At 43.4% G+C, this 24907-nt stretch overlaps 3 protein-coding genes across 8 annotated transcripts in view; 2 read left to right on the top strand and 1 right to left on the bottom strand.

The window, feature by feature from the left end:
* The window catches only part of REEP1 (receptor accessory protein 1), a 125408-nt gene extending 121677 nt beyond the window's left edge, over positions 1–3731 (top strand). For all 5 annotated transcript variants that reach the window (XM_055088867.1, XM_028496709.1, XM_055088866.1 and 2 more), the window contains one exon: positions 667–3731. In XM_055088867.1, the coding sequence (XP_054944842.1) occupies positions 667–738 (72 nt within the window). In that variant the 3' untranslated portion in view covers positions 739–3731. The remainder of the gene's footprint in view (positions 1–666) is intronic.
* Positions 3732–6966: 3235 nt separating this feature from the next.
* Positions 6967–17787, bottom strand: MRPL35 (mitochondrial ribosomal protein L35). Its single transcript, XM_007104768.2, has 4 exons — positions 17677–17787; positions 11015–11204; positions 10224–10368; positions 6967–7301 (listed from the first exon to the last, which is right to left on the bottom strand). Exons 1-4 carry the CDS (start codon positions 17717–17719, stop codon positions 7113–7115), a joined length of 567 nt encoding a protein of 188 aa, XP_007104830.1. The 5' UTR covers positions 17720–17787; the 3' UTR covers positions 6967–7112.
* A 4192-nt stretch (positions 17788–21979) lies between these two features.
* The window catches only part of IMMT (inner membrane mitochondrial protein), a 56087-nt gene continuing 53159 nt past the window's right edge, over positions 21980–24907 (top strand). Inside the window, exon 1 of one of the 2 annotated variants that reach the window (XM_055088865.1) lies at positions 21980–22191. In XM_055088865.1, the coding sequence (XP_054944840.1) occupies positions 22147–22191 (45 nt within the window). In that variant the 5' untranslated portion in view covers positions 21980–22146. The remainder of the gene's footprint in view (positions 22192–24907) is intronic. The other variant, XM_007104766.4, reaches the window with a different exon arrangement.

Raw genomic sequence — 24907 nt, 5'->3', positions numbered from 1 at the left:
CGAAGCTGAGTACAGAGCGTTGGGGCCACTTGTGAACCCCCTTGAGTGCTACGCTAGAAAACATTTCCCTTTTCTATTATTGTGATAGTCACTTCCCCTGTGATTTGTGTGTCCCATGGAAGGAGGGGTCCCTTGATAGTCATTTGTAGGGAAGATGAGGCGGAACCCTTCATACTCAAAGGCAGTGTGTCCTCTGCTGTGTGGTTTGCTGTGCGTGAAGGGATTTCACCTCCAGAAAGAGGACTGGAAATTTGGTGATGGAAATTTTAAGCACGTACCAAGTAACACGAGGCTGGTGCCCAAGGGAAGAGATGCGGAGGTCCTTCTGCTGAGTCACTTGGTAAGATCATTTTGCTCTCAAGGCAGAAACAAGATGTGTCATCCTTCTGTGTAGCCATTCACTTGGGAGATCCAGGGACTTAGGAGAACATGAAGAGGGAGGCACCGGGCTCCTCAACTGGCTCAGCTTCATGGGCATGCTTGGGCCGTGACTCCGATTCCTACCGTGGACACTCCGGGTGGGCCCCCAGCCGCACCAGCCTCTTCACACACGCGTGCATCTGACCAGAGGAGCTGGAGTCTCAACACACACCCAGCCGGGTGCTGTCCTCGAAAGCTTCCGTGCTATGCCAAATTGAGGGGTCCTTTTTCTGTTTCCTCTACCAGGCACCGCCTAGATTCCTTCGATCTCGCTTCAGGAAGAAAAGTACCTCATCCTTGGCCACTGAAACCGCGTGAGTGAGATGAGCCAACAGCACTGGATCCACAGAATGTTTCTTCTCTGCCTTAAAGAGCTATTTATTCACTAATAACATAGAAACCCGCAAGCTGGTGTACTGAGCGTGCAGCCTCGGACATGGCCTTTCCTCTCTCCCCCGTTCCACTTCTAAGAGTTTCTCTTCCCCACTCCTTTTCTTTCTTTTGCTGGGGAGAGGCTAAAGGGAAAGGTAGTGTGCCGGGGGTCAGCAGTTTTCCACAACTGGACCGGCGTACAGACAGCAGTGTTTTAGAAATAGAACCACCCCCACTGCTGGGTTGCACATTTGTAATTTCTTGGTTGCATACTTCGTTTTCAGTCCTGTATATGCAAACAAAGCAATTTTCTTTTTAACTTTTTTTTTGTTCTTGGTACTAGTACTTTGGACTACGATGTACATATTTACGGCTTTTGGCTTAATATAGTGGACTTGCAAGGGCTGCCAGAGGGTCTGATGTGTAAGAAAACTGCAAAAGCAGAAGTGTAAAAAATTATTTTGATTCTAGAGAATGTCTCAGATGTGCCTGTGAAGCTTCCAAATACAACTCGAGTACAACATCCCTTTTCCCGCAGGGTGATGGTCCGTATATTCTTCAGACAGTTAGTCAACAGACCAGAGGAGTTTAGAATGAAGAGAGGCAACATTTTAGCGACGGGTGTGAGTGTAACGAAGTCGGGGGAACAGCCTAGAATAAAAGTCACGGGAAGCTTGTCTCTCCCGTGGATCCAGGATTAGGAGCTTCTGAATCCTTACAGGGGATTTACCATTGTCTTCGGCAGGAGCCTCGCCCTTGGTAAAACGTCTCTCGGGCACGTAGACTTACAGAGCTGTTGTAAGGAATCATTTTGAGTGGTTCAGAAGTGCTTGACGATGACTGCGTCTCCGTAATAGGACCCGGTGCTGTGACTGATCTCCCCAGGTCGGGGAGCCCACAGCGGGAGCGCCTTGTTTCAGGAAACACTTAAGTGAAAACCAACCCATCCACCCAAACAAAAGCAACCCTACGATCATGCTTTGTTTCAGATACGCGGTGAAGTACACCTGAGACACCCGGGTAACAATCCAAACGCTGGGTTCTAGAAAGGTTTCAGAGGTTGAGACCTTCATGGATGAGACTTGCTCCCCAGCCCACGGGCAGCTCTGGCTCATGCCCTCTGTTCCCTTCCTGGCCTGTGCAGAATGTGAACGAGAGAGATGTCGCACGCTCATGGGCGCTCGTACTTCATGCAAGCCCGCGTCGCTTAGGAAGAGAACAAGTCACTGTCTGAGGGGACTCCCTGCTTAGATATTGAGAATTTTATCTGAAAAGAAGAATCTGGTTTAAACAGCATTTTGGTCTGAGGCAGCTGCTCTCCCCTGGTAGAGCTGAGCCTAAATGTAGGACTCATGTACTTACGCTTAGAGTTGGTGTTTCCTTTCCGTGTGATGCATGCAGCTGGGTCGCAACCCAGCTACTTATAATACTTGGATTGTGTTTGTTCATAGATAGGCCCTGAACACTAGAGAGTGTTACGTACCCCATAGAAGCTACTGTCAATCAGCTATCAACAGGCCCAGTTAAAGACTGAGCTACGCAAACATACATCAGTCTTTGCTGGTGACACATTGGCTGGATCTTAGCCACCTCCGAGAGGGTTTTACTTGAAGTTGATTGTTACCAGATGTGCATATTTAAATCCCTTTTCCCCACAATGCCTCTGAAGGTGACTTTGTAATTTACAAAAGGATTTAGGAAAATAAACCTAAAAGCAAATTTGTGGTTCAGAGGGCAAACAGAGGCTGTCTGTTCATCGTCTGTGCCCCATACCCACCAATACCTAAACCCCTTAGGGAAGACAGAAAACCCGTTTTCTTCAAGCTCACTGAATAGTTTCAGACAGAGGAAAAATATATGCTTTAAAACGTATTTACCTGTCATTGGGAGTACCCAGAATTATCAGAAACAAAAGCAAAAAAAGCTTAACTTATTAAGCAGCTTTTTAGCAGTTTTTTTTTTTTTGCCAAAATAATAAATGCCTTTAGCAGCAGAGATTAAACTCCTATTGTGAACAAGCTATATTTTCACCATTTTACAATGGAGAGTTTTAACAAGTATGGGCTATGAAGTTTGCACTCAACTATGCCAAAAACAAGTTTGAAGCACTCTACCCTCAGACATGCTGTATTATTTCTCCTTTAAGATTTAAAAAATATAAAGGTATCCAAACTGCTGTCTTAATGTAACTATTTTTCCTTCAAGTGTTGGTTAGGGAGTTGGATTCCCTCTTAAAAACACTCACCGTACAACTGAGAGCAGCTGTCATATTTCTGGCAAAACATGTTTACTTATCCAACAAGCTGTATATTTGTGTGGACTGACGTAAAATGTGAATGCCTCAAAGTGTACACGTAGTGATGTGGAGTTCTGTCTAGAGGATAAAACTGAATGTTTTTAATTGGCTGATTTACAGACACAGGCTGTTTACAAAATGCTAGCTGGAAAGTCTGTACTTTTCATGTAGTAATTTTCGGTTCTTTGCTATTGAGCACCCGTTCTGTTTCTGAGAAGATGAGACGTGGTATTGTATTTATAAACTGGAGAGTTTTAAGCATAATCCCTCCTGGCTTTGTGTGAATAGCTTGCTCACTTCGCTGGCCTCTGAAATGTGTGTTCTCTGTAGTATACTGTCCATGTGTCTGTGATAACAGTGCTTGTCAACCACGACCACCACTGAGTACCTTCCTAGTTGTTCACCTTGCACAGTATTGGAAATGGTAAAGGATGTGTGCTTCATTCACAAACGGCACACACTCAGAGAGCTGGCATTCTGGACTGTGACTGTGTACACTTGCCCTTGGTTTATTTCTGTAATCCCCATAGAATGATCTGTAATCAAATAGTATACCGAACTGTGCATCAAAGGGATGTAAAATTACAGTATTCCAAAGGTTGAAGTTCTGCTGTTTTGTTATAATGCCTGATATATATCTTGAATAAAGTCTTAACATTTTTCTTTTAAAAGACATCTTTGTAATGTTGGGCTTATGAGGAAAGAGAAAATACTTAAAAAAAAAATGTATTCGTCAGCAAGGATTAGAAGCTGAGCACTCAGCCACTAACTAACTGGCCTGGTACCTGGTGACTTGGCTCCGTGCCTACTGCATAGAATTGCTGCAAAGAGAAAACAATTAATTGATATCTGTGCTTTGAAAACCAGCTGATCACGTAAATATAAATCTGGTACTATGTTTGTTTTACATTTTTAAAGGTCACCAGTGGAGACTAGGTAGCTGTGAAAACAGGGTAGTTCATCTGCAAGGCAAGTTTTAATTCGGCAAACAGACCTTTGGTCTGTTGCTTTCCTTCTAGGAACCTGTGTCCTCATCTGCAAATGCGGGAGAAGGGATGCAGGTCAGAAGAGGGCGGGGCACATGGAGATGCACCGGGAGTTATGGATGCCCTTAATGCCACTGCAGCCCTTGCCTTTAAGTTAGTTATAAATGGGTACACGGACTTCCCTGGCGGTCCGGGGGTTAAGACTCCGTGCTTCCACCGCAGGGGGCGCGGGTTTGATCCCTGGTCGGGGAAGGTTCCACATGCCGCGGCCAAAAAAAACAAAAACAAAAACAAAAAAAACCCAAGAGACTTGGAAACTCAAAATCTGAAACGTCACAATGAAACACTCATTTTCTTTGCCTTTATAGTCCTATATGTTTGACACGAGGACTGTAAAGCATAGCAGCAGCAGGTAAAGAAGACGATACAGAGGACTGAAAGAAAGAAGAGATGCAAAGGAAGGCTGAAAATCCACTCATTAATCATTTCCTGAGCCAAGTCCAATGTCAACAGAACTGATATTAACCAGGTTAAGAGCTGACAAATAACAGAGAAGCAAAGTTAGTCATAAAATTTAAAAGCTGACTTGGTTCAGTGTCACAAAGAAGTATTTAGTATTTATGGTGCTAGATTACAAGTCACTTGTTGATTTTGATGTGAATTTTCATATGTTGTTAGAAGACTTGGGGAAATACACAGGATTCCAAGGAGATGGACCCGGGTTCTGTGACTTACTAGTTGTATTTTGGGTAACGTATTTAACCTTCTGTGAGCTTCAGTTTCTGCAAATCTAAACTAGTGTCCCTAGATAATATCTCCCTTGCAAGGTTGGTATGGGGGTTAGCCGTCTTGTGGATACATGCTGGGACGTAGTAGGTGTTAAATAAATTCCACTTTTACATATACTTGAATGTCACTTAGATAGACCCTTTAATGTAATAAGATGTTTTGTTGTCAAACTATAAAATCACTGTAGATGATAAGCCCTGCTACCCATAAAACAAAAATTACATGTATGAAAATTCCCTTTCCCCTAAATCATGTGCCTGTCAGCCCTTCCACTGCAGTCCATCTCTGGCTGCTGGGGCCTTAGCCAGCCCTTGTCTCTACCTCTCCTGCCCCTGGCCTAGAGGGGAAACCGAGGTGCTCTGAGGCCCGGAGACCCCGTTGTCCACATTGCACTAAGAAGTCACGGAGGTGGTAGAAAAGGCTCCTCCTCCTCCGCTTCTTCGGTCACCAGACCCATCCCGCTTCCAGGGGTGAGTGGAAGAGGTAAGGAGCCAGGCAGGTGAGAAATGATGCGGAGGCCTTGTGAGGGACTGGCTTCTGCTACCCCAGAAGCACGAGGAAATGAAAACCCATCAAAACAGAAAGCCATTCCATGCGTCAGGTTCTTGAGATTCTCGTCTCAAATCAAATGTCTGTTCTTTATTAACTGGTCCCATAAATAGACACACACTGGGCCTTGGAGTTTTAGAACACTCTCCTGTCACCCTTTTTCCTTTTAGTGAACACACACTGGTTTCAAGGAGTTCCTCCAATAATCCTAGTCTGACATGCCACGGAATTCCAACTTGGTTATCTTTTATCTTAATCTATTAATAGAGGAACTGCATCTTATCATCACCAACTATTATATTAAAGGATCTGAAGCAGTAATTGAGGCACAATAGTATTTAATAATGGTTTTTCAACCAGTCAAAATGCTCTGCTCTTTGAAAATGCTTCCCAGATGATTCTGACGGGAGAGCGGAGAACCACTGCCCTGGACTATAAGCATCCTGAAAAGCTGAATTTTCCTCAATGCCGCTTACCTGACCCTCTTCATGTGAACAATGCTTAACTTTGGCATCGTTTCTAAAAATGACTGAGATTACTTTTCCCCTTTAGATTCTACAATGTGTCTTTGGAAAATTGTGGATAAAGTTTACCCGCACAATTACAAGTATGAAATCTCAAGTGGATAAATGAACTTTTATAAAATATAGTATCTTTTAACTCTTGGTTAAAAAGTTTTTGTCTCCACTTATACAGCCTCTGTAGCTTCACGAATGGGCATACTGAAAGGCTATTTCATTTACTCTTCTCTCAGTAAAAATCCTGTTCCATAAACTAAGTGAGAGCTGCTATGAATGCAGTGAACCTAGTAAACCAGACGTGTTACCACCCCAGGCTCACCTCTGAGGGAAACTGCTCACGTAACTGTTTTTTGCTCCACGTGAACCTGCTAGCCCCATCAAATGGGCCAGGGTGGGCTCCTGACCTCAGAACAGCCGGTCCCTACACTGGTCGGTGACCCCTGATGAGGCCTGGTGTAAAAGGACAAACTGACCCAGTCAGAGTCTCCTTGCAGTTAGAGACTGGAGATATAGGAGCTGAGGGTCACGATGGAGAAAAGTGCCTCAAAGGTGCACGCTAGCGTTGTTGTGGGAAGCAGACACTAAGAGTAAACAAAAGCTGTGAATCAGAGAGGTTGGTGAGGAAAGAGAATGGAGCCAGTGATGTAAAAAGAACTGAGCCCCGTGCATGGCAGACCCCAAGCCTAAAGATCCACCACTTCTGCTGCTGCGGCCCCTGGAGGTGCCTCAGATCCAGTATCACCATGTAATGACTGCTCTTCCCGAGGCCTGGGGGTTAGTTCTGGGTGGGAGATGGGGGTGTGAGGTGTTCCTGCGTTCCCAGGCACATATCCTTAAGATAATGTCACACTGCTTGAGCTAACTTGTTAGCTTTACAGTCTTTTTACGTTTGGCCTAACTGGAGATTCCTTGCAACCGAAGAAGCCTAATTGGAACAACTATTTAAGCCATTACCATTTGTTAAAAATAATCAAAATTTAAAATTTCTCTTTCTCTGAACAAATCTGGGAATGTTTAACCCATTAAGTTTTAAAACATTGGTAAGTTTAATGTTGGTACTACATGTTTCCATATCAGTTGGTACAATTTACATCACATCTGATACCATTTCATCTTTGCAAAGACATCATATACACAAAGATACACATTCAATAACTGGGAAATCATAAAACTTCTGATCTATACTTTCAAGTTTGTTCGGTCATGATACTTCTGATAAAGATCATCAGCATACCAGTTTCGCCTCTTCCAGAAAGATGTTGTCATTTTATCTAAGAGCTTACTTTGGGTTTTATTGCAGAAGACAAATTCCCTCAAGCGTCTTTTTCTTGCAACCGTCTTCTTCCATAATTTTTTCTTATAACCAGCCTGTTAGATAATATTACAAAGACAATTTAAAACATTATATTATATAGGAAACAACAGATATGTCAACCACTCATGGTTCATAGGCCCGCTGGAAACAAAGACTAAACTTTCATAGGGACTGGTATGTTTTTCAGAAGAATGTGGTTCTCAGTGTGGGGTTAGACAGAGAAATCGTGTGTCGTTTGGAAAAGGAATATTAATAATTTCAGAAGAATGTGATTCTCAGTGTGGGGTTAGAGAAATCGTGTGTAGTTTGAAAGAGGAGTATTAATAATTTAAGAGTTTTAAAAAGATTATTTAAATTAAAGCCACAGCAAATAAAGCTAAATAAATCGTTGTGGCTGGTGAAGTACGGGGTAATGATATATAATTGTAACAGCTAACTTTATATGCATTACCTTATTATCTCTTCAACAATCTTCAACAATAGCATACTATTATTTTCATTTTACAGATAAAAGAGAAACAATTAGAGCAGTTAAGCAGCAGACTGAGGTCAGAGAACTAATAAGCGTTCTTAACCACTACACTGCTATCTTCCTAAAGCGGAGGATGATGAAGGGAGTCCTGGCTAGTTGGTGACACTTATGTTCATTTAAGGGGGGCCTAAGTATTACAAAGGCTGAGAAGCAGAGTTCTCAAGTATACTGTGTCATTTATTCTCTTCACACACTGGGGGGGACCAGTTTCTACGGTAAGTACTTTTCGAAGGAATAATGACTGCAGGAAAACTATTATTGGGAGTGGTGAAGGAATAATCCATACATTATTAATTTTGAAGAATTAATTTTTGAAGAAATAGATAATTAGATCGAATATAAAACTATAATCATAGCCTGTTTTTTTTCTTCTTTTGGCCGTTCTGCACAGCTTGTGGGATCTTAGTTCCCCAACCAGGGATTGAACCCAGGTCCTCGGCAGTGAAAGCGTGGAGTCCTAACCACTGGACTGCCAGGGAATTCCCAATCATAGCCTGTTTAAACTAGAAGAGACCTTAGTTGCCGCCCAGGTTAATGCTTGGCTACAGTAATTTATAGGAGAGGTGAGACTAGAAACGCAGCTATTGGTAAGAGCATTTGGGTCCTTTCAAACCAAGGGCTCTTTACGGCAGCACACTAACTGAACCAAACCACAGCTCTTTGCTGAGAAGGTGCCTTGGGGTTTCTGACATGCCTTAGCGTCATCACTGTGACCAGCAACTTCTCTAGTACAGTGATGCTGAGAAATAAGGAAGGGTCATTTCAGGGTTCTGGCTTTAAAATGCCAGAGATTAGATGGTTACTTCTCATTACTTACAATTCTAAGTTGAAAGTTTCAAAGAAAAATCCCCATATTTGTGTAACCATTTTCTAGTTTGCAAGCCAACCTGGGTCCCTGTGGATCTCTGACATACAAACAGCTAGTTTGCTGTCCTGCCCATCAACAGCAGAAAAATCTCCTTTGAAGATTATGCTGTGGAATGTAACCACTGTGAAAATGCTTGAGACTTTTTAGACAATCTACAGGTTCAGAAATGGAAGGAGGGAATAAGCAATAAAAATTAGGGACACCTGGATGAAACTGTGCTGCAGAAAATACTTTCTGTTTTTATACACTAGTGTAAATTAACCCACCCAGATTTTTGTTTTCTTCTTAAAATTAGATTTTGAGGAAGCAGGCCATCTGCATATGGAATACTTTTGGGGGCCTTGAGCAGGGACTAGGTATTATGATTGGAGAATTCGATCAGGTCATTTATAACAGTGTGAGGGTTTCCGGGCCCAGTTAAAGGGATGTGGAAAGGAAGGCAAGGAAAACCACCCATTTTATTTTATCTAGGGCCAGATGAGGACCTGGAAATAATTAGTATAACAAAGGGGAGGAAATGTTTCCAATGGTCCAAAATTCATAACTATCTGCTGAATTACTTAGTTCAGCTACTTATGGATTACATGAGCTTCTACTGACTAGTGTAGGAAACTAAGACCACAGTATTGTTCCAATGGAGAAGTGAGCTGAGAGTTCCAATTAACTTATTTGTCTACAAATTTAGGATTGTTTATAACAGAGTACCTTTCAAATAGTGAGAAAATGCTACCAATTATCTTAGTTTCACAGGGAAACAAATTTTGATGTTTAAAGAATTACTTGTTTGTTAACTCCCAAGTAGTAAAAGGGAGCTAGGATTTGAAGTTATCAAAACTCAAAGGTGTTTTGCAAAACTCTGGTCTTCAGCTGCTTTCTAATTATCACCTACTGTTTCCATGAATAATAAGGACATGAATGGAAAAGACCTGCTGCTGTGGGAGAAGACAGAGTAGGAATACTCTGTCAGAGCCCCCCTCTAGAGGCCATGGTCCCTGGCCAGAATAAGTATTGGAGTTCTGTCTGATATGATCACCAATCATACACACCAACAGAGAAGAACTTACAAAGTCAAATTTAAAACAAGTATATGAGCGGTTAATGTTCCGCCATAAAGATTAAGCTACCTGGAGAACACAGTCCAAGGTAGGCTGGAAGCTATTCGGTCCCAAATCTGCACCACGGGACTAAGTCCCTGCTGAAGTCCGCTCCGCTGTTTTAATGCTCTGGGCTTAAACAGAGCCTCCCCACAGGTTATTTACATATCGGGGGCTTCAAAGGGATTCCGGTAATCATCAGACAAGACAGGCACGTAAGAGACCTGAGATGAACCTGTCCTGCAGTGAGAAGACTTTCGCCGTTGTGAATAATATTTTGTTATATGAATAGTTAAAAACGTTTTCTTCACATGTATTCACTTACATGAAGAGGTGCCTGCCAAGCCGGGACTTAAGCACAGCGCTGTAAAACCTGCTGGCAGGATGCGGTGAAGATGTGTCAAGGAACAGGCTGACTTCTGCTTCAGTTTAATCTAACCTCACACTCCTTTTCTAAGCAAGTAACCGTGTGAAGACTCACCTTCCTCCTTAGCCACAGGCCAGAATGAAGTCGAAGAAACCTATAGATGGCAGCTTTCACAGTCTTTCTCTTGCCTTTTCTTGAACTGTAGTATGTTACAGTTCTGACTGGTGGCTTCAGGACGTTTGAGAGCAAGGGGACCACTCTAAAATATATTAAAAAATTTTTAACTCAGCAATAAGACATTAAAGGATAAAATCCACTTCTGTACTTAGAAATGAAAGAAGCAGCAGCTCCACTGGAATAGAGCTCACTTTCAATAAACATTGTTACTCCAAATGATCCGTGACACTACACATAAGAATGGCAACTATCATCAATTTGCAAGTCCTCCACAATCTACCCCCTCAATCCCTAGGAGAGAATTTATCCTGCGATATTTTAATCACCTGATTCCTTATCCATCTGCCACTAGATTATAAACTCCTTGAGGACTTTAACTTATGTTTATCTTCGTATCGTTTTTGCCAAGGATGGTGCTGGGCACCCAGGGGTGCTTAACTAAGTATCTGCTGACTGAATGAGCACCACACGCAGCCGAGCCTTGTAAGTTGAGCATATCGTTCACCCCCCCACTTTGGCTGACAGCTTCCACCCAGGAAACCACATCTTAGAACATCAGAAGTGGGCCCTGGGTAGTCATCCCTGATGCTGGCGTGTATATTCTCCCATCCTTCAGGCAAAGTCTATATAATAAACCGGCAAAGAATATCATCTACTTCTAAGATGTTGTAGGCGTGAAGATTTTAGAGTTTTTGTCCAAGCATCATGTTTACTGAAATATACTCAACCTATTGAGGACTGTGGCAGTCTGCCCACATGTCAGGTTTCTGACAGATGTGATCAGTCTGGGAGCAGAGGACACAACCAGTGTCTGAATATGACTGAAATGTCGGGAAGGCAGTGCAGAACTAAGACAGGCATTCTTGGAGCAGTTGCGATAGGCTGAAGATGCCAAAATACTCAGGGGCCGTAAGATTCCTGGAGAGAGAGAGAAGCATATATACTTAATACGACACTCCAAAATACACATCCAGGGAATTCCCTGGCAGTCCAGTGCTTAGAACTGGGCGCTTTCACAGCCGGGGCCTGGGTTTGATCCCTGGTCGGGAAATGAAGATCCCGCAAGCTGCGGGGCGTGGCCAAAACAAAAACAAAATTATGCACCCAGATATTTAAAACGAAGTAATGTACCAAAGCGACCAAGTATTATACATAATTAATGGGGTCCTGAGCATCAGACTCACATGGGGAGCTTTTTATCCTTCTTGAGGTATAGCTTACACACCACAAAATTACCCATTTATGTACAATTCAGTGCTTTTTAGTAAATTTAGAGAGTTGTGCAACCATCGTCACAGTCCAGTCTGATGTGTCCTAGTTCTACATTCAACAGTAGGGGACAAAAGGCATGCAATGTTAATTCCCACCACCAGATCCTACACTGTGAATACACAGAACTCCTGCACGTAGGGAATGGCAAGGCAGAAACACAAAAGCTCCTCGGCTCCGCAGAGAGACAGCAGGTGGCAGGAGGAGGATTCATAAAGAAAACAGAAGAGGTACTTGAGCTTCCCTCTAGAAAATGAACAGGCCATGAGAGGAGGAGGCACAGAGTCCAGGTAGCATGAACAACGTACGCCAAGGCAAGGAAGCCGAAACAAGTCCATGTCGGGAGCGGGGACTGGACCTGCCACAGAGGCTGAGCACTGTTTGCCTGACTATCGGGGATGCCTGGGGAGTAGTGGGTAACAAGGTGGGCAGCTCAGAAGGCAGATCACGGCAGGCCTAGATGTGTGGACTGAACGCAGTCCTCTTTATCAATCCTTCACACTATCCCCAGACTCAGAGTCCATGGCTGCAAAGCAGAATCACTCACAGAGCTCTAACTCCAATTGCAGATTGAGTGAGGCTAGTGTGGGACTCAAGAATGTGCATGTAAACAGAAACAGAGTCACAGAGATAGAAAACAATCTATGGTTATCAGGGGGCAGGGGGAGAGGGATACACTGGGAGATTGGGATTGACATATACACACTACTATATATAAATAATCAACAAGGGCCTACTGCATAGCACAGGGAGCTCTACTCAATATTCTGTAATAACCTATATGGGAAAAGAATGTAAAACAGAGTGTTCATATGTATATGTATAACTGATTCACTTTGCTGTACAGCAGAAAATAACACAACATTGTAAATCAACTATACTCCAATAAAAATTTTAAAAATAATAATAAAAAAAGAATGTGCACGTTGATAAAACTCCACAGGATGATGGAAATGTCTGAAAAGAGGATTGTGGTGATAGCTGCACAACTCACTACATCAAACTGTACACACAGGGCCTCCCTGGTGGCGCAGTAGTTGGGAATCTGCCTGCCAATGCAGGGGACACGGGTTCGAGCCCTGGTCTGGGAAGATCCCACATGCCACGGAGCAACTAAGCCTGTGCGCCACAACTACGGAGCCTGCGCTCTGGAGCCCGTGAGCCACATCTACTGAGCCCGCGTGCCTAGAGCCCGTGCTCCGCAACAAGAGAAGCCACTGTAATGAGAAGCCCGGGCACTGCAACGAAGAGTAGCCCCTGCTCGCCACAACTAAGAAAGCCCGCGCACAGCAATGAAGACCCAAGGCAGCCAAAACCAAAATAAATTTAAAAAAAAACTGTACGCACAAAACAGGTAATTTCATGGTATGTAAATTATACCTCAATAGTTAGTTTAAAAAAAGCTCCACAGGACTTCCCTGGTGGCGCAGCGGTTGAGAATTCGCCTGCCAATGCAGGGGACACGGGTTCGAGCCCTGGTCCGGGATGATCCCACATGCTGCGGAGCAGCTAAGCCCGTGAGCCACAACTACTGAGCCCGCGTGCCACAACTACTGAAGCCCGCGCACCTAGAGGCTGTGCTCCGCAACAAGAGAAGGCACCACAATCAGAAGCCCGCACACAGCAAAGAAGAGTAGCCCCCGCTCGCCGCAACTAGAGAAAAGCCCACACGCAGGAACGCAGCCATAAATAAATAAATAAATAATAAATTTATTTATTTAAAAAAAGCTCCACAGGTGAGTCTGATACTAAGTGAGGGCTTGGAACCACTTTCTTATTGTCCACTGCACTGATTTCACATGATAAAGAGGGGCAGTGTGGAAAAGTGAAATGCCAGTGTTTGAGCCAGACTGGGTTCATATTCTAGCTCTACTACTTACTAGCTGTGTGACAATGGGCCAGTTAGTTAACCTCTCTGTGCCTCAGTTTCCTCAAATTTAAATGAGGTTAATCATGGGCTTTCCTGGTGGCACAATGGTTAAGAATCCGCCTGCCAAGGCAGGGAACATAAGTTCGAGCCCTCGTCCGGGAAGATCCCACATGCCGTGGAGCAACTAAGCCTGTGCACCACAACTACTGAGCCTGTGCTCTAGAGCCCGCAAGTCACAACTACTGAGCCCATGCACCACAGCTACGGAAGCCTGCATGCCTAGAGCCCGCACACCACAACAAAGAGTAGCTTCCACTCGCCGCAACTAAAGAAAGCCTGCGTGCAGCAACGAAGATCCAACGCAGCCAAAAATAAATAAATAAATAAATAAATTTATTGAAAAAAAAAATGAGGTTAACCATGGGCAGGTAATGAGAATTAAATATGATAAAATATGTAAAGTACTGGGAAGAGTGCCTGGCATAGAGAAAACATTTAATAAATGCTAAAAGCAGACAATAGAAAAGAGCTGAGGAATGCTTAACAAAGATGGTATAATGTTAACAGGTGGCAGAAGGAAGATGGAATACTTAAAACCCTTATTTTGCTTTTCTCTTCTCCATCAGAGATAACGATTTCCAGAGATAACACCACCACCCACTGGTGACCTAGTAGGTAGGATTCTGGGCTTCCACTGACGTGGCCCAGGTTCAATCCCTTCTAATCTCCAAGTATAAATAATTTATATCTCAAAGAACTGAAACTATTTGCAAACATGATTACAAGCCAAGAGGTAATCTTTGAAAGATTAAGTGAATAGGAGGATTGTAGACAACAAAATGTCCCAATTTTCACAGATCATCGGAGCTTGATGTATCTCAATTAAAAAACACAACAAAAACTCTCAGAAGTTCTTGGAAACTGCCCCTGAAGGAGGTGAGCAGATGGGAGTCCAGAAATAACTGGGTAAACTACAGGCTAATCTGTAGAAAAAAAAAAATGTTAGAACGGATAAATAGAAGTGCACAGAAAAAAAAAATTATTTTTCGTCAACCGGGAGTGAACTGTTCCTTGAAAAGAACTTCATTTCACTTTTTGATGTAGTCACCAGCCTGAGAAATCATGAGAATATCTAGACAGTGTATCCTGACTTTAGGAAGGCATGTGAAAAGGTTTCTTATATTCTAAATAAATATAGAAATGTGGGCAGGACAATAAATTAGGTAAATTCCAAGCTGATTGGAAACTGTACTCAAATTAGTTGATTGCTGTTCTCCTGGTGGAAGTGTCTTCCTGGCTCCCTAACTGACTTATTTTTCCCCAATTTATATGAAGGTCCTGAAGCTGTACAAGGCATGTTTAGCAAATCTGCATAAAAAACAAGCTGGGAACCATGGCTTATTAACATATTTGTGAAAAGATAGACTATCTAGACTCAAAGTGATCTCAGTAAAAGGAAAAACAGACCAAAATTAACAAAATGAAACCAGGGATAAACAAACTGAGGTTAGAAAAAAATGGTTCCTGGAACAACAGGAAGGGTGACTGTGGCTTGAGAGCAGTTTCTGGGAAAATGACTTGGGGGGCTTTATCCACCATACCCTCTCCTGGACCAACACTGTGATTTAGCTTGTAAAAACCAAAGTCCAACTTAGACTGTGTTAACCAAAGGGCAGCTCACAAATCAAGGGCAGTAATTAACTGCTCCTTCAGTTTTCTGCCCTCTTTGGGAATTTTAGTACAGACAGGCTTTCTCTTAAACACCCTCTTGTATGGAGAACACTGATGTTTTCCTGAAGGAGGTGACACAAAACCAGTTTTGAAGGAATAAGAGGAGGTAGTGGAAACAGGAGGCCAAAAATGGAATACGTAGTATGTGGTACGTTTGGGGAACTCTGTTTGGGGAATTACAAATAGCCCCCCTATGGCAGGAATCAAAGGAATGTGGGGGTAGGGGGAGGTGAGTGTGACAGTGTCTAAACTAGTGGTCTTCAAGGTTTTTTTTTTTTTTTTTTTTGTGGTACGCGGGCCTCCCTCTGCTGCGGCCTCTCCCGTTGCGGAGCACAGGCTCCGGACGCGCAGGCTCAGCGGCCATGGCTCACGGGCCCAGCCGCTCCGCGGCATGTGGGATCTTCCCGGACCGGGGCGCGAACCCGGTTCCCCTGCATCGGCAGGCGGACGCGCAACCACTGCGCCACCAGGGAAGCCCCAAGGTTTTTTTTTTTATCCCATACCCTCTAAATGAATTTTGAAAAATTATGTACCCTTTCACAAAATTTCAAGAAATAGCTAAAATTTTAAATAGTTTAAAAAGGATATAATTTCCAGTATATTTCTAAAACTGACATTTAAAAATAAGCTGTCGCATCACTCTTTTAAATGTTTTCAATGGAATCTAAATACCATAGTGAGTTAACACCCGCCTACATCATCAATTGTTAAAAAACAAGGACAATAAATCCAAATTGATGAAAATAAGAACTTTTCATCAAAAGATACTTTAAACAAACTAAAAAGGCAAGCCAGAGTGGGAGAATATATTGGAAACACCTTTAAATGAGAAAAGACACACATCCAACATACATAAAGAACTACTATAAATCAGTAAGACAACTCAATAGAGAAATGGGCAAAATATTTGAGTATTTCACAAAAGAAATTCAAATGGTTAATACACATGTGGAAAGGTATTCAGGCTCATTACTAATCAGGGAAATGCTATTCAAACCACAACGAGACACCACTAAATACTCACCAGATTGAAAAAATGTATAGGTCTAACAATACCAACTGTTGATGAGGATATGGAGCACACAGTGCTGGGTGACTTTACATAAGCGCATCACTGTGGCAGCATCAGGCAATGCAGAATATATACATATTCTCTGATTCAGCAATTCCACAGCTAGTTTTATATGTATAAACACACACACACCGTAGAGAAACTCTTGCATTCATGCACCATGACACAAGGCCAATCAGCTTTGCACCTAACCGCCCCAAAGTGGGAACACCCAAATGCCCATCAATAGTAAAATGCAGAATTGTAGGGTAGTCCCATAAGAGACCATTCTATAGCAATGAGAAAGCATGACAGCTACGTGTAAAATGAATGAATTTCACAAAGAAAAACAAGACACAAGAGTACATACTATGTGATTCCGTTCACGGAATGTAAAAAAACAGGCAAAACTAAAAAATATATTACTTAGAGATGCACATATCGATCTTAAAACTATTACAGAAAAAAAGACAAGGTAATAATAAAAGTGAGGATAGTGTTTATGTTTGGTGGAAACGGGCAATTTTGGTTGAAGAGGCACACAGAGGTGAAGGCTCCTGGTAGTGTTCTATGTCCTGGCCTGGGTGTTAGTTATACCCCATGTTTGCCAGAGAGTTATTTGTTAAGGTAATCATGTATGCTATATACATTTTTCTTTATATGTTATATTTCACAATTGAAAAATACCCCACATAACCAGCTCTTCTGTAACAGTTGGAAACTTTACACTTTTTTCTTTCTAGTCTTGTTCCACAGGAATTTTATCCTATTTTGTGTGAACGTAATTTACCCATCATCCTATCTTATTTGAATGATCTTTAACTTTTGCAAAAGTCCCTACAGTGAAGGCAACCCTTCACTTCCGTCATCTCTCTGTCAAGAAGTCCTTAAGGCTGCCCTAGGGCCGCCACTGAGCGAAGCAAGCAGCCGCACTCCCTGCACGTTGTGTGCATTTCATACAGCCACGCTTACCACATGCCGGCTACTACACGAGGCGCTTTACGTGCTCGAGCTCATTTAGTCCTCAGGTGGATAGTGTTATCCCTATTTCAGAGCCGTAGAATCTGAAGTTCAGAGATATTAAATAACTTTTCAAGGTCAAAGCTCGTGAGTGGCGGATCCTAGCCTCGGTGGGACTTTTCTGTCTTCCTCGCCCCCCACCCCCGTCCTTCTGGTTTGTTTTCTAGGGAAGGCGGAATGGCTAGGATGCCGGTAAGGAAGCCAAAACTGCGGGACACCCCGGTTCGCGAGGGTCCAAGAATCTCGGGGATCTCCGGTGCTGGCGGCCGAATACAGGCCGCCCCGGAGAAAATTCGGAACAAACCTCTGGCCTCATATAACGACCCCCCTCCTTTCTTTTTTTTTTTTTTTTTTTTTTCCTGTTAACCTCCGCGCTAAACGCCCACTCCATCCCGCGCCAGTCCCCCCTTCTGTTAAGGTATGAATCGAGCTCCTCGCTGCCCACTGACCTGAGGCTGCTCTCACAGTACACGCAAAAGCGGAGGCCGCCATCTTGCCGCCTTGCCTTACGGCAGCCGAATTGGATCTAAAAGCTTCAGAGCAAGAGGGCACTAAGGAAAAGTAACCTGGGCGGAGTCGGGGAAGGGAGTTAAAAACATGAATAAAGGAAAGTTGAAGTCTACCTTTATTGAATATGTTCTTTATGCCAGGCTGTCCTTCACCACTGTAAAACAAATGCCTATAGAATAGTGCCTGGCATATAGTAGGCTCTCAATAAATTCTTACTGAGCATTTGATTGAAAGATGTATTTAAGTACCAGCATATTTGAAACAATTTCTTTTTGCTCATTTCATTAAATTAGTTTGAAAGAATAAAATGTATCCTTCCAAAGCTGGGATATGCTGGGCTAAATTAACAGGAAATAGCAACATTATTAGAATTTTTTTAAAAAATTGAATGCCAACTCTAATCAAATGAATATAAGTATCCCAAGGACATCAGACACACACACACACACACACACACACACACACACACACACACTTTTTTTTCTCTCTCTATTTTTAAAAAATTGAATGCCAACTCTAATCAAATGAATATAAGTATCCCAAGGACATCAGACACACACACACACACACACACACACACACACACACTTTTTTTTCACTCTCTAATCATTAACACTGTTATTTGGTAGAACAGCACCTCAACTGTTCCTGAACAATCTACATACTTTATCTTATTCCTGAAAATTAGTGATCACACATTTTTAAACAATGTTCATTCAAACAGAAAATAAACAGCAAACCTCTCTCCCATCCTTGTAGTCTAAGATACTTGACGCATATACAATATATGGCACTATTTACTGGTTGAAATGGGTAAGGGTCACACACTGAGTCTCAAGGAGGTCACATTTAATAAGGAGACAACTACAGACCATAATAGGCAGATAAATGACTGACGGGGCAGTTCAAAGTTAAGGAGGGAAGGCTTCTGGTTGGGGTGATCAGGGACAAGGAGATAGAGTATAACATGGATCTTAAAGAATGGGGAGGATTTTTTAACGAGGGCAAGGTCACTCACTGTTGGCAGTAAGAGCATCAAGAGCTAAGGTGAGAAGAGAGGAAGCCAAGACAGAGAGACACAGGATTTATTTAGAGCAGTGGTTTTCAAACTTTTTGGTCGTGGAACCTCTTTACATGCTTAAAAATTGTGGATCCCAAAGAGCTTGTAATTATATGGATTATATCTATTAGAATGTATTATATTGGAAAGTAAAATTGAGAAAAAAATTTAAATACGTATTGTACTAGTTTCCTATCGCTGCTATAACAAATTAACTCAAATTAGGTGGCTTAAAACAACACAAGTTTATTATCGTACAGTTCTGTAGGTCAGAAGTCCAAAATGGGTTTCACAAGGCTAAAATCAAGGTATCCAGGGCTGTGTTCCTTCTGGAGGCTCTAGAGAAGAGTTTGTTTCATTGTGTTTTCCAGCTTTTAGAGGCTTCTTGCCTCCTTCCATCTTCAAAGCCAAGAATCACATCACTCTGACTTCTGCTTCCATTGTCACACCTCCTTTTCTGATTCTGAACCTTCTGCTTCCCCCGTCACTCCTAAGGACCCTTGTGATTACGTTGGGTCCACACAGATAATTCAGAATAGTCTCCCCATCTCAAGATTCTTAATTTAATCACACCTGCAAAGTTCTTTTTTGTCATGTAAGGTAACATATTCACAGGTTCCAGGGATTAGGAGAATGTGGACCTACTGGGCGATAAGTATTCTGCCATTGCACTTATTAATTCATTTTAAAACAACAATTAGGGCTTCCCTGGTGGCGCAGTGGTTGGGGGTCCGCCTGCCGATGCAGGGGACGCGGGTTCGTGCCCCGGTCCGGGGGGATCCCCCATGCCGCAGGGCCGCTGGGCCTGTGAGCCATGGCCGCTGGGCCTGCGCGTCCGGGGCCTGTGCTCCGCAGCGGGAGAGGCCGCGGCAGTGAGAGGCCCGCGTACCGCAAAAAAAAAAAAACACCCCAAACAAACAAACAAACAAAAAATAAAAATAAAACAACAATTATAAGGACTTCTCTGGCAGTCCAGTGGTTAAGAATCTGTTCTTCCACTGCAGGGGCACAGGTTTGATCCCTGATAGGGGAACTAAGATCCTGCATGCTGGCGTGGTGCAGCAAAAAAAAAAAAAAAAAAAAAAAGACCTATTCCATATTGACACAGATATTTTTATGAAAAATAACTATTTCAAAATTTAAAAAAAATTAGCGAGAAGAGTGGCATTGTTTAACCTTTTTGCAAATCTCTGTAAGATCTGGCTTAATAGAAAGCTGGATTCTAAAATTTGCTTATGCATTCAATTTGTTGTGGTATCACTTGTCATGTAGTCTCTGGGAAAACTCTACAATTATGTATAATGAGTAAAAACAGCAAATAATATCTTAATATTACAAAGGTTGTTTTGATTTTTTAAAATATATTTATTTATTTGGCTGTGTCGGGTCTTAGTTGCAGCACGCGGGATGTTCTTTGTGGCAAGCAGACTCTTTTAGCTGCAGCCCGTGGGCTCTCTAGCTGTGGCCTGTGGGCTCTAGAGCGCACATGGGTTCAGTTGCCCCGTGGCATGTGGGATCTTAGTGCCCCAACCAGGGATCGAATTCGCGTCCCTTGCATTGGAAGGAGGATTCTTAACCACTGGACCACCAGGGAAGTCCCATATGAAGGTTGTTTTGATTTTATGGACCCTCTGAAAGGGTCTCAGGCTCACCAGGGGTCCCATACCACACTTTGAGAACCACTGAGTTGGTTATATTTCAGTTTCTCCACGTTTTAGGGTAGACAAGTGGGTGATGAGCTTGAACCGCTATTGTTGCTATCTTGATCTCCCATCTATGGTGGCCACTTTGAGCCATAAAACATGCACACAGGCTGGAAAAGTACTCTGAGACATTTCTTAAGGGTCTTTGAATTGTCAGTGGGAGTCACTGCCATGTGGCATGTTTTTGAACAAGGGAGTGATTTAAACTTCTGAGTTACTTTAGGAGAGTCCATTTTAAAGCCAAGGGAAAAAAAAAAAAATCTTAAACCGCACGTGGAAGATGAGGATTAAGGACTTGGTTAAACGAGAGGTCAGGAAACTACAGAAATTAATTTTGGAGTTTGAAATCTTGAAGCTGGAGAAGTTGCTAATGATGTTCAGGCTCAAGGCATACATGGCTGGAAGAGACTGAAAATGTTCACTGGCCTTGAAAGGTTTATGGCCAAGGTTTTTGAAAAGTCATCACCCAGCATGACAGCAGTGGGCAGGGATGAGATGGTGGGTAGGGAGACTGCAGTTCAATAATTAAAATTACTAAAAAAGATGGGAGACTGCTCTGGAGGCTGTTAAGTGATGGCGATATTGAAATACAGGGTGTAATGTAATTACAAAAGTACCCTGAAGAGCACTGAACCTATATAAACGTAAGTAATTATTTCATTTTAGATAATTTCAAACCTGTTTCTCTACTTTACAAATGGGATTTAGTGGCACTGTGTACCTCTAGGGAGAACACCATACTACAATAGAGTACCTAGTTAAGACTTGAAAGTACTCTGCAAACGCAAGAGACACACAAGTTATTTAGTTTCTACGATATATTGACGGTAAGATCACTATTAGTACTAATAGCATTGAATACGGTGTTCAGTATTTAACGTGTGTTACCTTGATTACAGACTCAGTGGAATACTTTGAACAGTGTTTCTGCACTGACCTCACCTTCCCATCCATCCCAGATTGCGACCAAAATTATCTTTCTAAAATAAAAACTTGGTGAAGAAAGCGGTGTGGTTTAATATGGAAGGAGTAGAAGCTGTGCAACCCGAAGTATCAGGGTTTCTATTCTTGCTGTGCTATTTATTAGATTCGTGAACGACACATTCTGCACAAAAGTCTCCCCAGTGTTCTTTCACCCAGTCTCCCATAAGCAGGATGACTCCCGGAAGGGCTGCCAAACGAACAGAACGCGCAAACCGAGACAACACCATTGTTTACGTAACTCAGGGCAAATCCATTCCTTTCTACGAAATATCCAGCTGACAGAAACAGCTGAGGTGCTTTCTTGCTTGAATTCTCCGGAGTCACACCTGCCCGGTTTCCGCGCGGACCAGAGCCCGAGCTCCAGACGCACTGCTACCCCTCTCAATCGTCTAGTAACCCGAGCTTGGGGTAACAGCCAATAACCCCGAGCGCGACCCGGAAGGAGAAATCGCCCTTTCCGGCTAAGCAGGGCCCACCCTCTCCCAGCGGCCCGGACACGGACGAGAGGGGGCTGCGCGTGCGCAGTGGCGTTGGCTGCCCTTCCGGTACGCCCGGCGCGGAGAGGCGGCACGGACGCAAGCACGCACGGACGCAAGGTTTCCCCTACTTGCGCCGCCGCCCTAGTTCCCACTTACACCTGCAGCGCGGTCAGTCCCGCAGAGATGCTGCGAGCCTGTCAGTTATCCGGCGTGACCTCCACCGCCCAGGTGAGGACGCGGGCGCCGGGAGAGAGCGCGTGGTGAAACTGACTCCCGGCAACCGGCGGAAAATAAGGGAGGCTTTGGCTCTGCCTAGGCCCGGGGACAGAGGCGTGTCTCAGGGCCGCCCTTATCGCGAGAGTCCTGGGTGAGCCCTTGAGACAGTTAATTCGGCAGTTCGATGGACTGGGATGACTTGAGGGTTATTGCTGAATAGGGATGGGGCGTGGAGAAGAGAAGGTGGCGGGGAGGCGGGTGTAGGACGGGAGGCACGGCTTCGGGGACATGCCATCCAATCAGCCCCGCGCAGCCCCAGTCTAGGACCAATTGAGGCTGCTGGCGCCCGGGCCGCCGGTTGGGCGCTTGATAGGTTTCGCGCAGCCAGTGGTTGAAGGTCGACGGGGGAAAACTGCAGGACATGCATAGCCTTGGCTTGTTGCATCTTAATAAGGAGGTTCCTGGACTGCTAGAGTCCGCGTTTTAGGGGGTCAAGGTTGTAATTAATCAGGAGGGGCTGCCTTTCTTTTCGTAGCGGAGAACACTTCTTGAGCTATTCTTACTGTGAACAAAAATGGAAGATTGTAATTTATGGAGCTCGAACACCTGGTACTCGAGGAAGGTTAGGCGTCATGACCTTGTGCTCATTTCTGAGATTAGCCTGAGGATCTGTGTCTTTAGGTGCTGGGACAACTTTGGCAGACATTCAAGGAGCCCAGACACCCAGTTATTTTTATTTCTGCATAATTATCAAAGTAATTTTCTGAAATTAAAAATAAAAAAGGAAACCTATTCCCATTGCTCACAATTTAAAGAAAACTGGCATTTTGGCAAAATGTGGTATTTGCAAAACAGGGACTGTGACTCAGGCAATTGAGCAAAATCCCTGGACACAGCGAGTTAGAAATAAAAGTCAAGCTTTTTTTTTTTTTTCAAGTTTGCTTATCTCCCCTTTCATTTACAAGGTAGGAGAAGCAGCCTCTTCTGTAGGAAACTGCGGGGTAGTGTTAGTTTTCTATTGCTTTATAACAGGTGCCACAGATTGAGTAGCTTAAAACAACACATTTATTATCTTACTGTTTCTGGACATGAATGGTCGGGGTTCCCTGTTCGCTGTCACACAAGGATGCAAAGTGTTGTCCCTGCTGTGGTTCTCATTTGGAGCTTCTCTTCTGAGCTCCTTCAGTTTGTTGGCAGAATTCAGTCCCTTGCAGCTGTAGGGCTGAAGTCCCTGTTTTCTTGCTAGCTCTCACCTCACCCTTCCTGGGGGCTGCCTGAAGTTCCTCGCTGCAAGTTCCTCAGAGGCAGTTTGTAACACAGATGTTTACTTTCTTGCAGGCTACCAGGAGCTTGTCTCTCAGACTTCAAAATCTCTCTTAACTTCCCTGTTTCTTATCTCCAGACCCAGATTTAAACGGCTTGTGTGATTAGGCCAGGCCCACCCCTTTTGATCAGTTCAAGTCAACTGATTAGAAAATTACATCTGCAAAATCCCTTTTGCCATACAACGCTAATCATGGGCTTAACGGCAAGGGGCAGAGATCTTGGGAGCCGTCTTAGAATCTGGCCTATCATACTGCCCAAGTGGGGCTAGGAGGTTGGAGGAAGCATAACTGCCTTTCAGGGCAGAACTGGTGAGGTATGTCTTTGGAGCCCTCCTTTCAGGCCCAGTCTTGTAACATCATGGTTGTCACTGATCTGTCTCTGTCTGCCCTGAATTCCAAAATTACTTTTTCCTTCCTTGCCTTTATCAAAATATTTTCCACTTAATGGGATCCCAGTTAGGAAATTAGGAGAAAACTGGTTAAAACTTCATATTAAAATATGAACCCTTTTCTAGCCTGCAACCGAGATTTCTTACCTTCCTAAAACTGCTATCTTGAAAAATTCATTGGTTTATTCTTATCTCCTCATTCATTCTATAGTATTTGCTCCTGTTGCTTTGTGAAACTCTTTTTGCTCTTCTCATGTAGTATCTTGGGTCCCATTTTACCCTTCATCTCTTCTTTTTTCCTTTGTTGAGTCGACTTCTTCTTGTACCTCTAGGAACTCTAGTACCCCAATGAACTTTCCCCCTCTCCCTCTCCCCCTTTCTCTTTTCATTTAAGACATATTTTCAGAGCATGTTTAGATTCACAGCAAACTGGAGGGCATTCCCCATATACCCTGTGCCTCCCCCTGTATTAACATCTGCCACCGGAGTGTTACATTTGTTACAATTGATGAACCTACATTGACGTATCATAATCACCCAACATCCATTGTTGGGATGACAGTAGCGTTCACTTTTGATGTTGTACGTTCCGTGGATTAAGACATATGTATGAAGATATGTATCCATCACTATGGTATCATATAGAGTATTTTCACTGTCCTAGAAATCCTCTGTGCTCCACCTCTTCATCACTTGCCTACCCCCACCTCCTGGCAACCACCAATCTCTTTACTGTCTCCATAGTTTTGCTTTTTTCAGAATGTCATATAGATGGAATCATACAGAATGTAGCCTTTTCAGATTGGTTTCTTTCACTTAGTATATTTAAGGTTCCTCCATGTGTTTTCATGCCTTGATGGATCATTTCTATCTTTTTTTTTTTTTTTTTTTTGTGGTACGCGGGCCTCTCACTGTTGTGGCCTCTCCCGTTGCGGAGTGCAGGCTCCGGATGCACAGGCTCAGCGGCCATGGCTCACGGGCCCAGCCGCTCCGCGGCATGTGGGATCTTCCCGG

This window comes from Physeter macrocephalus, chromosome 12 (assembly GCF_002837175.3).
Source record: "Physeter macrocephalus isolate SW-GA chromosome 12, ASM283717v5, whole genome shotgun sequence".
NCBI lineage: Eukaryota > Metazoa > Chordata > Mammalia > Artiodactyla > Physeteridae > Physeter > Physeter macrocephalus.
This window is presented reverse-complemented; position numbering and strand designations above follow the sequence as displayed.